Below are 14,738 nucleotides of genomic sequence, written 5' to 3' on the forward strand. Positions count from 1 at the left end.
AAAAAATAAAAAATAAAAAATAATAAATAATAAAATAAAATAAAATAAAATACAACATAAAAAACAAAATAAAAAACAAAAAAACAAAATAAAATATACTAAAATAAAAAATAAAAAATAAAGAATAAAAATAGAAATGAAAATAAAATAAAATAAAAATAAGATTAAAAATAAAAATAATAATGAAAATAAAGAATAAAAATGGTAAAAAATAAGAAAGAAGAAAAAAGAACAGATAAAAGTGAATGTGAATGGATGTGCAGTAGTAAAGAAAATTTTCATTTACATAAAACATCTTCAAATATTATGATGTGAATCTAAAATATATCTAAAATGTGAAAAGTCATCGGTGGTGACATATCGGTGAAGTCTTTGTATATATGTGTACAAAAAATTTTTTTGACCTCAATAGACTCGAGATATATTCTCAAAAAAAGTTCATTACAGTTAAACACCAATATACAAAACTCATGCTTACTCCAAAATAAAACTAGGAATCATTGATAAATGCATTGATGTCAATTTCCATATTCATACCCCTTGGGGAGAGGGACTGTAGCTCATGTATCCAGAAAGTCTCTAGGCGGGAGACACCCCTGGTCTTAGCACCGCCTCTCCAGGGTGGAGTGTATTGGTCAATGACTAGAAATTGTGAACCTAGTGGGTTACCGTTATGGAATTCTTTGAAATGTCTAGGTACACTATGTTTGGACTTCCTCCCTTTAATTAGGGCAATATGTTCACCCACTCTTCTAGTAAAAGTTCTCGTTGTGCGGCCAACATATTGTTGGCCGCATGGACATGTAATCAAATATACCACATATCTGGAATTACATGTGCAGAAAGGCTTGATGGTGTACCTTTTCCCTGTAACTGTCGACATAAAATGTGTGGTTTTACGTCCCATTAATGTATTGTGTTGGCATACAACACATTTCTTGCATGGAAAGAATCCAGTCAGATTGTGAAAAAAAGAGGGACGAACTGGAGGATTCGTAACATTGGGTGCTACTAGGCCACGTAGGGATGGTGCTCCTTTAAAAATTAGTTTGGCTTGTTCCGGTAGCATCTTAGCTAGAATATTATCTTGCTTCAACACCCCCCAGTGCTTTTTTACAATATTTTTAATTTGTTTGTGTTGCACTGAATATGAAGTTAGCATTGCCCACTTATAAGTGGAATCTGGTTCCCTGTCGGGTTTAACTTCAAACAGGGTATTTCTATCAATACTCATAACTCTCTGAAGGTCCAATTCCAAAGTAGTATTGTCATACCCCTTGTCTAGAAACCGTTGTTTTAGAATGTTTGCTTGTTCTATGAATACTTCCACGTTTGTACAGTTCCTACGGAGACGCAGAAACTGGCTACGGGGAACTGCGTTAAGCCAAGATCTATGGTGACAGCTATCTATGGGGATGAAACTGTTTCGATCTGTTGGCTTAAAGTAGGTGTTGAATTCAAATTGATTGTTAACAATCCTGATTTCTACCATTAAACGTCTGGAGGGGATTCAGTTGCAGCAAGGTTTTATCATGGCCACAGCTGATGTGGCCTCGTTATACACGTGCATACCACACGAAAGAGGCATAGAGGCTGTCAGACACTTTCTATACCGTGAAGAATCCCTGGCTTCTTTCCAGTGCGATTATTTAATAGAGTTGCTTGAATTCGCGACTAAACATAACTATTTTTGGTTCGATCAAAAGTACTATTTGCAACAACGTGGAGTGGCCATGGGAGCGAAATTCGCTCCGAGTCTTGCGAACCTTTTCATGGCCAAGTGGGAGGAGGATGTCGTCTATACCTATGGGACTACTTCATTAGTCTTGTGGGCTAGATATATAGACGACATCCTCCTCCTATGGAGTGGTACTCCAGAATCATTGAAACAATTCTTTGAACACCTTAACAATAATGATATAGGTATCTCTTTATCATATGAAGCGAGTGAAGAGGTAATCCACTTCTTAGACCTAGAAATCAGGATTGTTAACAATCAATTTGAATTCAACACCTACTTTAAGCCAACAGATCGAAACAGTTTCATCCCCATAGATAGCTGTCACCATAGATCTTGGCTTAACGCAGTTCCCCGTAGCCAGTTTCTGCGTCTCCGTAGGAACTGTACAAACGTGGAAGTATTCATAGAACAAGCAAACATTCTAAAACAACGGTTTCTAGACAAGGGGTATGACAATACTACTTTGGAATTGGACCTTCAGAGAGTTATGAGTATTGATAGAAATACCCTGTTTGAAGTTAAACCCGACAGGGAACCAGATTCCACTTATAAGTGGGCAATGCTAACTTCATATTCAGTGCAACACAAACAAATTAAAAATATTGTAAAAAAGCACTGGGGGGTGTTGAAGCAAGATAATATTCTAGCTAAGATGCTACCGGAACAAGCCAAACTAATTTTTAAAGGAGCACCATCCCTACGTGGCCTAGTAGCACCCAATGTTACGAATCCTCCAGTTCGTCCCTCTTTTTTTCACAATCTGACTGGATTCTTTCCATGCAAGAAATGTGTTGTATGCCAACACAATACATTAATGGGACGTAAAACCACACATTTTATGTCGACAGTTACAGGGAAAAGGTACACCATCAAGCCTTTCTGCACATGTAATTCCAGATATGTGGTATATTTGATTACATGTCCATGCGGCCAACAATATGTTGGCCGCACAACGAGAACTTTTACTAGAAGAGTGGGTGAACATATTGCCCTAATTAAAGGGAGGAAGTCCAAACATAGTGTACCTAGACATTTCAAAGAATTCCATAACGGTAACCCACTAGGTTCACAATTTCTAGTCATTGACCAATACACTCCACCCTGGAGAGGCGGTGCTAAGACCAGGGGTGTCTCCCGCCTAGAGACTTTCTGGATACATGAGCTACAGTCCCTCTCCCCAAGGGGTATGAATATGGAAATTGACATCAATGCATTTATCAATGATTCCTAGTTTTATTTTGGAGTAAGCATGAGTTTTGTATATTGGTGTTTAACTGTAATGAACTTTTTTTGAGAATATATCTCGAGTCTATTGAGGTCAAAAAAAAAATTTTTTGTACACATATATACAAAGACTTCACCGATATGTCACCACCGATGACTTTTCACATTTTAGATATATTTTAGATTCACATCATAATATTTGAAGATGTTTTATGTAAATGAAAATTTTCTTTACTACTGCACATCCATTCACATTCACTTTTATCTGTTCTTTTTTCTTCTTTCTTATTTTTTACCATTTTTATTCTTTATTTTCATTATTATTTTTATTTTTAATCTTATTTTTATTTTATTTTATTTTCATTTCTATTTTTATTCTTTATTTTTTATTTTTTATTTTAGTATATTTTATTTTGTTTTTTTGTTTTTTATTTTGTTTTTTATGTTGTATTTTATTTTATTTTATTATTTATTATTTTTTATTTTTTATTTTTTATTTTTTATTTTTTATTTTTTTTATTTTATTTTATTTTATTTTTGAATTCTATTTATTTTATTTTTATTTTTAATTTTAATTTTATTTTTATTTTTATTTTTATTTTTATTTTATTTTATTTTTTATTTTTTATTTTTCAATTTTATTTTATTTTACTTTCTATTTGTTTTTGTTTTTTCTATCATAATGTCACTGTATATATCAACAGTTAGTATATCCAATTTTTTATTCATTCATTCACTAACATATATTATCTGTGGCTTAGGTTTTTATGCCATTGCACATTATCCTTCTCCACTGTTGTTCACATAGGGTCTTTTACTGATGTCACTATGTTGTTCGTCACCAAAATAAGGCCTGACTTTAGGTTTATTTTTAATCGTTCATGTGATAGGGCGTCACATACTCCCGTCCCGTTTGACGTGGCAATATATGCCCCACTGAAGCATCAAAATGAGGCTTGAACCGCTGTCTATCTGTAGCGGTACATGTGAAGGGAAGTGATGTGCGTTCACCTCATTTGAATGGGTGACGCACATCCGGCATCCCGTTCTTCCTATCCTCACGGATAGGTGGTTAGGCTTCGAAACGAGGCTTGAACCGCTATCTATCTATTGCGGTCCGTGTGAAGGGAAGTGACGTGTGTTCACCCCATCCGAATGGGTGACGCACGTCCGGTATCTCGTCCCCTCTTTTCCTCACCAGGATATAGAGAGTAACAACAGCCATATATTTGAAATATCCGCACTATGAAACGTTTTTCGTTTTTATCACACTCTTATTTTGTCCTTACACTCACAATTCGATTACATCTTATAGCAATCTCTCAGTATAATGCTGGAACGCATGTACACACATTTAACTGAGGCGTGGAACGCACGCGGGTCCGCCATCTTGGCTAAACCCGGAAGTACTTTTGAAATTTGGACACGAGCTGTATCCTCATTAAGGGGGCTTAGATTTCTATATTAAGGGGTATGGCAGCAGTGAGTGAGCACCCCAGAAGAAGTCTTTTAAGACGAAACGCGTCGGGAGACTCCACTGCCTGCCATAATTTTAACTTGAAGCGCTTTTCTTACTACTGAAATGTAAGTTGATTACTTATTTTAATAAATTTGTTTTCTCAAACGGTATTATGCTATGTGGCTCCCCTTCTTTATTCTTATATGGATTGTCTATCTGAGATGACCCGCGGGAAGGTTTGCCATTCATTTTGAATTCCGTCAGAAGTATGGATATATATTGAAGCTTTACCACCATCCAGTTGTGAAGTTCCCTCTCTTTGATTACCCATTGGGGTCACAAGCTTGATTGACTCATTGAACGTATGTTCCTATGAGTTCAATCCCTCTGGTAAGCCTTCATTTTTGTTCTTGTGTGGAGGGTCCATCACATTTTTGCATGTGTTAACCACGTGGTGAATAAGGAACTACATATACCTCTTGACTAACATCAGTCCTCCTCATCCTTTAAAACATTTAAAACATCTGAAGAAATACCAGAGACTTTATTTTGATTTTGTTTATTTTATGTATCTGTCAAGCTATCTTATATTGCAACTGTTGGGGTTTGATACAGATATTTTTTACCTTCATTTTTTATCATCTTCATTTTTATAATCTCATAAGTTTCTTAAACTCATAGCGCTACACTTGTATATGCATTTGTAATCTGACAAAATCCTAATTTGTTGTGTGAGCTGCTTCCTTATTGGGTAAGCGCAGGGTTATACTTTTATTTTTTCTGGTTTACATGCTATTTTGGAACAAACACTGCAGCTGCCCTTATCTATATTGGCTTCTTTCGCCAAGATGGATATTTTTGACTACCGAGCCGCCCATAAGGTTAACACCGAGGGAGTATTTGTTACAACCGGGAGTGACACTGAGGTTGGAGGTCTATTCTTGAGATTAAAAAACATCTTGACCACGGAACTCCATCTCCAGTGGGATTTAGTATTTTTACAACAATATATCTCTGAACAAATGGTACCAAGAAGCCTCAGGTGGGAAGTCCAACCTCAACAGGGTGAAACTGATTTAGACTCCTGGTTCAAATACTTTAATGATGCTGGTATTAATTTTTTGAATGTACTTATCTCTAAGAAAAAGAATAGATTGGTCTCCCTAGATAGGGAGATCAAGGATTTGAAAGACAAACTACTAGCGCATAAAAATACTCAGGAATATAACTCTTTGTCCTCTAATCTCCAGAGCCATCTGGAGAAGGAGGACAGAGATCAGAAATATAAAAAACAGAAGAAATATTCCAGAGATGTTGGAGACTATAGAAATAATGGGGTTTTTGGGTGGCAGAAACTCTTCTTGGTTGCTCCACCCATGGAGGTTTCAGCTGGTACCAGTGAAACGACCATGCCAACAACTGCCTCTATACCTCCGACAACTCTAGCCTCCCATCCCCTCGCCACCAAGGGTCGACCCTCTAGAGACACAGAAAGATACAACGAAGACCCTTACAAACCTCAACCAAGAGTGCGTCACTATAGCCCACATACTCCCAACAACTTTTCAAGGGGTAGGGGCAATCATAGAGGTAAACGTGGAGGTAGGAGAAACCCCAGAGGAGATACATACCACTCTGCCACACGTCCCCATTGGGAGTATGATAATCAATCACAACGTCCCTCATCTTCAAGACACGAGACACGTCCCAATTTTCCTTACTATGACGAAAGTCCTTACTATCGGTACCCTTCCTCCCCAATCCGCACCTATAATAGATACTCACCCCTCAGGGATACCCACACCAGGAGAGACAGCTATGTCGACCCTCCATATATTCAAAACTCTACGACCTACCATAATCAGGTTTTTCACGAGGACCGACACACCACAAAACGGGGTCCAGACCCAAGAGAGGGTGCCGAGGGGGGAGGAGAATACAGAAAAGAAAAGAGAAAAAGAGTGTAGTAGGACAAGGGGTATTTAATTTGAGCACCCAGGTACTTACTCAGGCTGAAATATCAGTGCTCGATAAGGGTCTCAAATATGCCCCCCCCAAGAAACTGAATAAATTTCATACATTTATTGATGTTCATAAATTCATACGCAAAATCAACATCCAAAGGTATTTGATTTCTAATCCCACTCGAACTGATTACCCAGCAGCTACCTCAGGTACTGTACACTCGGGATTATCTAATCCTTCTTTATTCGTACCTCCGGTCCCTATTACTCCTGCAATGAAAATTTTTAGAGATCTCGTTCTTGATGATCTCGCGAGACTGCCAGAAAAACATATTCGACATTCATCCTTGCCAAAAAAAGGATTACAATCCTTATGCGCACGGAAGAATTTAGTTGTCCGCCCTGCGGATAAAGGAGGAGGTATAGTGGTGTTGGATAAAAGCCAATACGAGAAGGAGATGTATCGGATACTGAGAGAACCAGATACTTATGTAGAACTCTCCAATAATCCCACCAGTATTTACAAGAAGCAACTACAGACCCTTATAACCAAGGGTTATGATTCTAAGATTTTAAACAAAAAAGAGAAAGCCTTTCTGGTACCTTCTGCACCAAGAATCCCCACCATCTACTATTTGCCAAAAATCCACAAACATCCGACGTGCCCTCCAGGGAGACCCATCGTGAGTGGTATCAATTCTATTACATCCAGAATAGGCAAATACATTGATTTTTATTTGCAACCTATTGTTTCAAAGACACCTTCTTTTTTGAAAGATACCAGCTCTACCATTAAACGTCTGGAGGGGATTCAGTTGCAGCAAGGTTTTATCATGGCCACAGCTGATGTGGCCTCGTTATACACGTGCATACCACACGAAAGAGGCATAGAGGCTGTCAGACACTTTCTATACCGTGAAGAATCCCTGGCTTCTTTCCAGTGCGATTATTTAATAGAGTTGCTTGAATTCGCGACTAAACATAACTATTTTTGGTTCGATCAAAAGTACTATTTGCAACAACGTGGAGTGGCCATGGGAGCGAAATTCGCTCCGAGTCTTGCGAACCTTTTCATGGCCAAGTGGGAGGAGGATGTCGTCTATACCTATGGGACTACTTCATTAGTCTTGTGGGCTAGATATATAGACGACATCCTCCTCCTATGGAGTGGTACTCCAGAATCATTGAAACAATTCTTTGAACACCTTAACAATAATGATATAGGTATCTCTTTATCATATGAAGCGAGTGAAGAGGTAATCCACTTCTTAGACCTAGAAATCAGGATTGTTAACAATCAATTTGAATTCAACACCTACTTTAAGCCAACAGATCGAAACAGTTTCATCCCCATAGATAGCTGTCACCATAGATCTTGGCTTAACGCAGTTCCCCGTAGCCAGTTTCTGCGTCTCCGTAGGAACTGTACAAACGTGGAAGTATTCATAGAACAAGCAAACATTCTAAAACAACGGTTTCTAGACAAGGGGTATGACAATACTACTTTGGAATTGGACCTTCAGAGAGTTATGAGTATTGATAGAAATACCCTGTTTGAAGTTAAACCCGACAGGGAACCAGATTCCACTTATAAGTGGGCAATGCTAACTTCATATTCAGTGCAACACAAACAAATTAAAAATATTGTAAAAAAGCACTGGGGGGTGTTGAAGCAAGATAATATTCTAGCTAAGATGCTACCGGAACAAGCCAAACTAATTTTTAAAGGAGCACCATCCCTACGTGGCCTAGTAGCACCCAATGTTACGAATCCTCCAGTTCGTCCCTCTTTTTTTCACAATCTGACTGGATTCTTTCCATGCAAGAAATGTGTTGTATGCCAACACAATACATTAATGGGACGTAAAACCACACATTTTATGTCGACAGTTACAGGGAAAAGGTACACCATCAAGCCTTTCTGCACATGTAATTCCAGATATGTGGTATATTTGATTACATGTCCATGCGGCCAACAATATGTTGGCCGCACAACGAGAACTTTTACTAGAAGAGTGGGTGAACATATTGCCCTAATTAAAGGGAGGAAGTCCAAACATAGTGTACCTAGACATTTCAAAGAATTCCATAACGGTAACCCACTAGGTTCACAATTTCTAGTCATTGACCAATACACTCCACCCTGGAGAGGCGGTGCTAAGACCAGGGGTGTCTCCCGCCTAGAGACTTTCTGGATACATGAGCTACAGTCCCTCTCCCCAAGGGGTATGAATATGGAAATTGACATCAATGCATTTATCAATGATTCCTAGTTTTATTTTGGAGTAAGCATGAGTTTTGTATATTGGTGTTTAACTGTAATGAACTTTTTTTGAGAATATATCTCGAGTCTATTGAGGTCAAAAAAATTTTTTGTACACATATATACAAAGACTTCACCGATATGTCACCACCGATGACTTTTCACATTTTAGATATATTTTAGATTCACATCATAATATTTGAAGATGTTTTATGTAAATGAAAATTTTCTTTACTACTGCACATCCATTCACATTCACTTTTATCTGTTCTTTTTTCTTCTTTCTTATTTTTTACCATTTTTATTCTTTATTTTCATTATTATTTTTATTTTTAATCTTATTTTTATTTTATTTTATTTTCATTTCTATTTTTATTCTTTATTTTTTATTTTTTATTTTAGTATATTTTATTTTGTTTTTTTGTTTTTTATTTTGTTTTTTATGTTGTATTTTATTTTATTATTTATTATTTTTTATTTTTTATTTTTTATTTTTTATTTTTTTTATTTTATTTTATTTTATTTTTGAATTCTATTTATTTTATTTTTATTTTTAATTTTAATTTTATTTTTATTTTTATTTTTATTTTTATTTTATTTTATTTTTTATTTTTTATTTTTCAATTTTATTTTATTTTACTTTCTATTTGTTTTTGTTTTTTCTATCATAATGTCACTGTATATATCAACAGTTAGTATATCCAATTTTTTATTCATTCATTCACTAACATATATTATCTGTGGCTTAGGTTTTTATGCCATTGCACATTATCCTTCTCCACTGTTGTTCACATAGGGTCTTTTACTGATGTCACTATGTTGTTCGTCACCAAAATAAGGCCTGACTTTAGGTTTATTTTTAATCGTTCATGTGATAGGGCGTCACATACTCCCGTCCCGTTTGACGTGGCAATATATGCCCCACTGAAGCATCAAAATGAGGCTTGAACCGCTGTCTATCTGTAGCGGTACATGTGAAGGGAAGTGATGTGCGTTCACCTCATTTGAATGGGTGACGCACATCCGGCATCCCGTTCTTCCTATCCTCACGGATAGGTGGTTAGGCTTCGAAACGAGGCTTGAACCGCTATCTATCTATTGCGGTCCGTGTGAAGGGAAGTGACGTGTGTTCACCCCATCCGAATGGGTGACGCACGTCCGGTATCTCGTCCCCTCTTTTCCTCACCAGGATATAGAGAGTAACAACAGCCATATATTTGAAATATCCGCACTATGAAACGTTTTTCGTTTTTATCACACTCTTATTTTGTCCTTACACTCACAATTCGATTACATCTTATAGCAATCTCTCAGTATAATGCTGGAACGCATGTACACACATTTAACTGAGGCGTGGAACGCACGCGGGTCCGCCATCTTGGCTAAACCCGGAAGTACTTTTGAAATTTGGACACGAGCTGTATCCTCATTAAGGGGGCTTAGATTTCTATATTAAGGGGTATGGCAGCAGTGAGTGAGCACCCCAGAAGAAGTCTTTTAAGACGAAACGCGTCGGGAGACTCCACTGCCTGCCATAATTTTAACTTGAAGCGCTTTTCTTACTACTGAAATGTAAGTTGATTACTTATTTTAATAAATTTGTTTTCTCAAACGGTATTATGCTATGTGGCTCCCCTTCTTTATTCTTATATGGATTGTCTATCTGAGATGACCCGCGGGAAGGTTTGCCATTCATTTTGAATTCCGTCAGAAGTATGGATATATATTGAAGCTTTACCACCATCCAGTTGTGAAGTTCCCTCTCTTTGATTACCCATTGGGGTCACAAGCTTGATTGACTCATTGAACGTATGTTCCTATGAGTTCAATCCCTCTGGTAAGCCTTCATTTTTGTTCTTGTGTGGAGGGTCCATCACATTTTTGCATGTGTTAACCACGTGGTGAATAAGGAACTACATATACCTCTTGACTAACATCAGTCCTCCTCATCCTTTAAAACATTTAAAACATCTGAAGAAATACCAGAGACTTTATTTTGATTTTGTTTATTTTATGTATCTGTCAAGCTATCTTATATTGCAACTGTTGGGGTTTGATACAGATATTTTTTACCTTCATTTTTTATCATCTTCATTTTTATAATCTCATAAGTTTCTTAAACTCATAGCGCTACACTTGTATATGCATTTGTAATCTGACAAAATCCTAATTTGTTGTGTGAGCTGCTTCCTTATTGGGTAAGCGCAGGGTTATACTTTTATTTTTTCTGACAATTAGGAAATAGCAGCATGATAGAAAAATTAAAAATAGAATTTCAGTGAAGCAGTACGCCTGTGTGAAAGGCCTCAGATGCAAGCTACTATTTCTTCTGCTTTTTTTTTTCTCTCACATGTGTATACAAAACGTTCAGAAATAAAGTGAAAAGCTGTCCACTTGGGTTTACTTTTTTTTTTCTTATGTACACATAATGTTTTGTTTATGCCAATAGCAAGAAATAAAGACAGTCTAAAGCTGGCCACACATTATACAATATGATTGTGTAAAACAATCTCCTTTAACTACTTAAGGACCGGAAGGATTTACCCCCTTAATGACCTGGCCATTTTTTGCGATACGGCACTGCATTTTTTCTCCACAAATAGAGCTTTCTTTTGGTGGTATTTGATCACCTCTGCGGTTTTATTTTTTGTGCTATAAACAAAAAAAAGACTTTTTGCTATAATAAATATCCAAAAAAGAAATACATTTCTTCATCAGTTTATGGCCAATATGTATTCTTCTACATATTTTTGGTAAAAGAAAAAAAAAAAAAAAAAAATTGCAATAAGCGTATTATTATTGGTTTGTGCAAAAGTTATAGTGTCTACAAAATAGGGAATAGATTTATGGCATTTTAATTTTTTTTAATTTTTTTTACTGGTAATGGCGGCGATCTGTGATTTTTCAGCGGGACTGCAACATTGTGGCGGACAGATCGGACACTTTTCACAGTTTTTTGGGACCAGTGACATTTATACAGCGATCAGAGCTAAAAATAGCCACTAATTACTGTATAAATGTCACTGGCGGGGAAGGGGTTAACACTAGGGGGCGATCAAGGGGTTAAGTGTTCCCACAGGGAGGTGTTTCTAACTGTGGGGGGATGGGACTGACAGGAAGTAGAGAGAGATCGCTGTTCCTGATCACTAGGAACAGACAATCACTCTCTACTCCCCTGTCAGAACGGGGATCTGTTTGTTTACATACACAGATCCCCGCTCTGGCTCTATGTGAAGCGATCGCGGGTGGCCGGCGGACATCATGGCCGCCGGCCACGTGCATCAGGTCCGGCGCCCTGCTGCGAGCGCACGTGCCCCCATCGCTCTTAAAGTGGCCGACGTACACCTACGGAGATTCGAGCAGCTGTGCCAACCTCCCTCGGCTGGTCGGCAAGCGCTTAAAGTGGTTGTAAACCCTTCCATACACCCAGTGAAGTGACTGATACACAGAGATTAAACAAATCCTCCTACATAAGTTGTACCTGTTTATCTGCAGTCTTCTCTTCTCTACATCCCTTCAAAGTGCTGAATTATAAAGCTTGTCTGAGAGTTCATAAAAAAAGGGGGGCAGGACCACCAGGATGCCACCAGGATGTCGCCAGGACCACCAGAGATGGCCACTAGACTGGACCACCAGGTATGCCACCCTAGATCACCAGGGAAACGCCAATCAGTGCCCAGGCAGCTGCCAATCAGTGCCAAAGAAAAATGCCTGCCAGTGCCACCAGTGATGCCTATCAGTTAAATTTATCAGTGCCACCCATAATACCCATCAGTGCAGCCTTTCAGTGCCCATCAGTGCCACCTACGAGTGCCCATCAGTGCCACCTATCAATGCTTCATATCAGTGCTGCCTATCAGTGCCCATGGTCAGTGCCCATCAGTGCCGCCTAGCAGTGCCCATCGGCAGTGCCCATCAGTGGCACCTCATCGGTGCTGCCTTATCAGTGCCCATCAGTGAAGGAGAAAACTTACTTATTTACAAAATTTTATAACAAAAACAAAGAAAAAAGTTTTTTTTTCAAAAGTTTCTGTCTTTTTTTTTATTTGTTTAGCAAAAAATAAAAACCGCAGAGGTGATCGAATACCACCAAAAGAAAGCTCTGTTTGTGGGAACAAAATGATAAAAATGTAGTTTGGGTACAGCGTAGCACGACCGCGCAATTCAAAAAGTGACAGCGCTGAAAACTGAAAATTGGCCTGGGCAGGAAGGTGCGAAAGTGCCTGGTATTGGTTAACCACTTCCTGCCCGCCCACTTTCAAATGACGGACGGGGTGGTGCGACTCTCGTTCTGGGACGATGTCATTCGACGTCGTACCAGAACGACCGCTCTTGCATGCCCGCGGGGGTGGGGGGGTGGTGGCTTTGCCCAGCGCGGCGATCGCGGCCGCGCCGTGTTGCTAGGACACGGTGCGACCCCCCATCTCTATGTGGTACCTTTACTTTCAAAGTGGACTGACCAACCCGAGCTAAACAAATTCCTATTCACCTTATCAAAGACTTGTCCATAGATAACATATTGCTGTTCAACATCCAACTGACCAACAGCTGACAGTTTCTCATTCTCCGTCTTTATGAAGTCCTCAATGCTGAGCAGAAGCTTCTTGTCCCCGGCACTGAGGATGGGCGGGAGGATCGCATTCTTGGATCTTCCAATAGAACGATTCATTTTTGGTGCATAAAATACTTCTTATTATCTATGCAAAAAACAAAAGAAAGGGTCCTATTACTGATATTATATAACATTTGTAGATTTGTAAAATATATAAATAACATACAATGTACAAACAGCATGTGACTTTGATTTCAGTTCCCAGTTTGTACGGTGAGGTTTAATAGTAAATGCCGACTGTTACAGTTAAACTACTCAATATTAATAATAGGCATCATGGATAAAAAAAGAAAAAAAAAAAAGGAGACCCCCAAGGCTCATCAGATGGGTTTTTAAATGGGGTTAATAGTAGGTGTGTAGCACCCTCCTAGTGTAGGATGGTGGGCAAATTTACTTTTTGGCTCCTTCTGTAGTCAAGGGAGCAGCGATTGTCTGTTCAGGGTTTCACGGGCAGGGAGTTTGATTGCTTCCCCTTGCCAAGCCAATCCGTGGAGAAGAGTGTCCAGAAGGTGGCTGAGGGGATAATAAACAGTCTGAAGCCCTGGAGAGATTGTTCCTCTCCCCAGGAGGACCTCTGCGGGGTCCAAAGCCGCATGTCAAGTCGCACAAGTGTGAATGGGGCCCAAGTTAAAGTGTTACCAAACCCATCCCACGTGTGACTAAGTTCAACCTGCATTTTTCTTCTCTGCTGCTGCCCCTGCGCGGGCTTACACCACTGTGATTTGATATGGTTTATTGTGTGCTGCACTTTGTTTGTCTCTTTAATGCTTAATAAGCAGATTTCTAAAAAAAAAAAAAAAAAAAAGTGTTACCAAACCCAGGACCCTGCATTCACTATACCTGGACTCCCACAGCGCACAGAACACGGAAATGCAGTTATTTTACTAAATATAAACTGCTAAATACCTTTTCTCATCAGCAGTATAGATCAGTCTTGTGACTTCTAACAGTGTCTGGTTAAAGCTTGTAGGAGGAGTATTGATTCTACCCTGATTGTCCAATGAGGCTGCAGGACCCCTGACTATCTGGACAGTGCTGATTGGCCCTGTGCTGATCACATGCTTCCTCCCAAGAAAAAAAAAAAAACTCTCTAGCAATACACACCAAACTGAGCATGTGCAGCTTGTCCCCAAGCCTCTGTTCTAGCAGGAGATAGATTGGGGACAGTGGAAGAAGGGGAGGATCAGAGAAGACAGGATCAAACATCCTTTTTACACAATGCAGGGGATTAACCCCTCAGGTTCCACAGCGAGTATAACAAGCATGCTTTACTGTATATACAGACTGATTTTACTGTTGTGGGTTTAGTAACACTTTAATATTCATGCAAAAAGTTTGATCATTTTGGCTCACATTAAGTGCTAAATAGGATGCCTTTCTTTATTCACAAATACCCTATTCTTCTTATTCCCTGATTTACTTTGTATACAACATGTGTCAATTAGTACTGGGGTTCCATTCAATACATTTTCACA

General features: G+C 38.6%; 1 protein-coding gene across 5 annotated transcripts in view; it reads right to left on the minus strand.

The window, feature by feature from the left end:
- The window catches only part of CLHC1 (clathrin heavy chain linker domain containing 1), an 83,261-nt gene that overhangs the window by 61,421 nt on the left and 7,102 nt on the right, over positions 1-14,738 (minus strand). For all 5 annotated transcript variants that reach the window (XM_073628590.1, XM_073628592.1, XM_073628588.1 and 2 more), the window contains one exon: positions 13,141-13,348. In XM_073628590.1, the coding sequence (XP_073484691.1) occupies positions 13,141-13,320 (180 nt within the window). In that variant the 5' untranslated portion in view covers positions 13,321-13,348. The remainder of the gene's footprint in view (positions 1-13,140; positions 13,349-14,738) is intronic.

Source organism: Aquarana catesbeiana, linkage group LG04 (assembly GCF_042186555.1).
Source record: "Aquarana catesbeiana isolate 2022-GZ linkage group LG04, ASM4218655v1, whole genome shotgun sequence".
Classification (NCBI taxonomy): domain Eukaryota; kingdom Metazoa; phylum Chordata; class Amphibia; order Anura; family Ranidae; genus Aquarana; species Aquarana catesbeiana.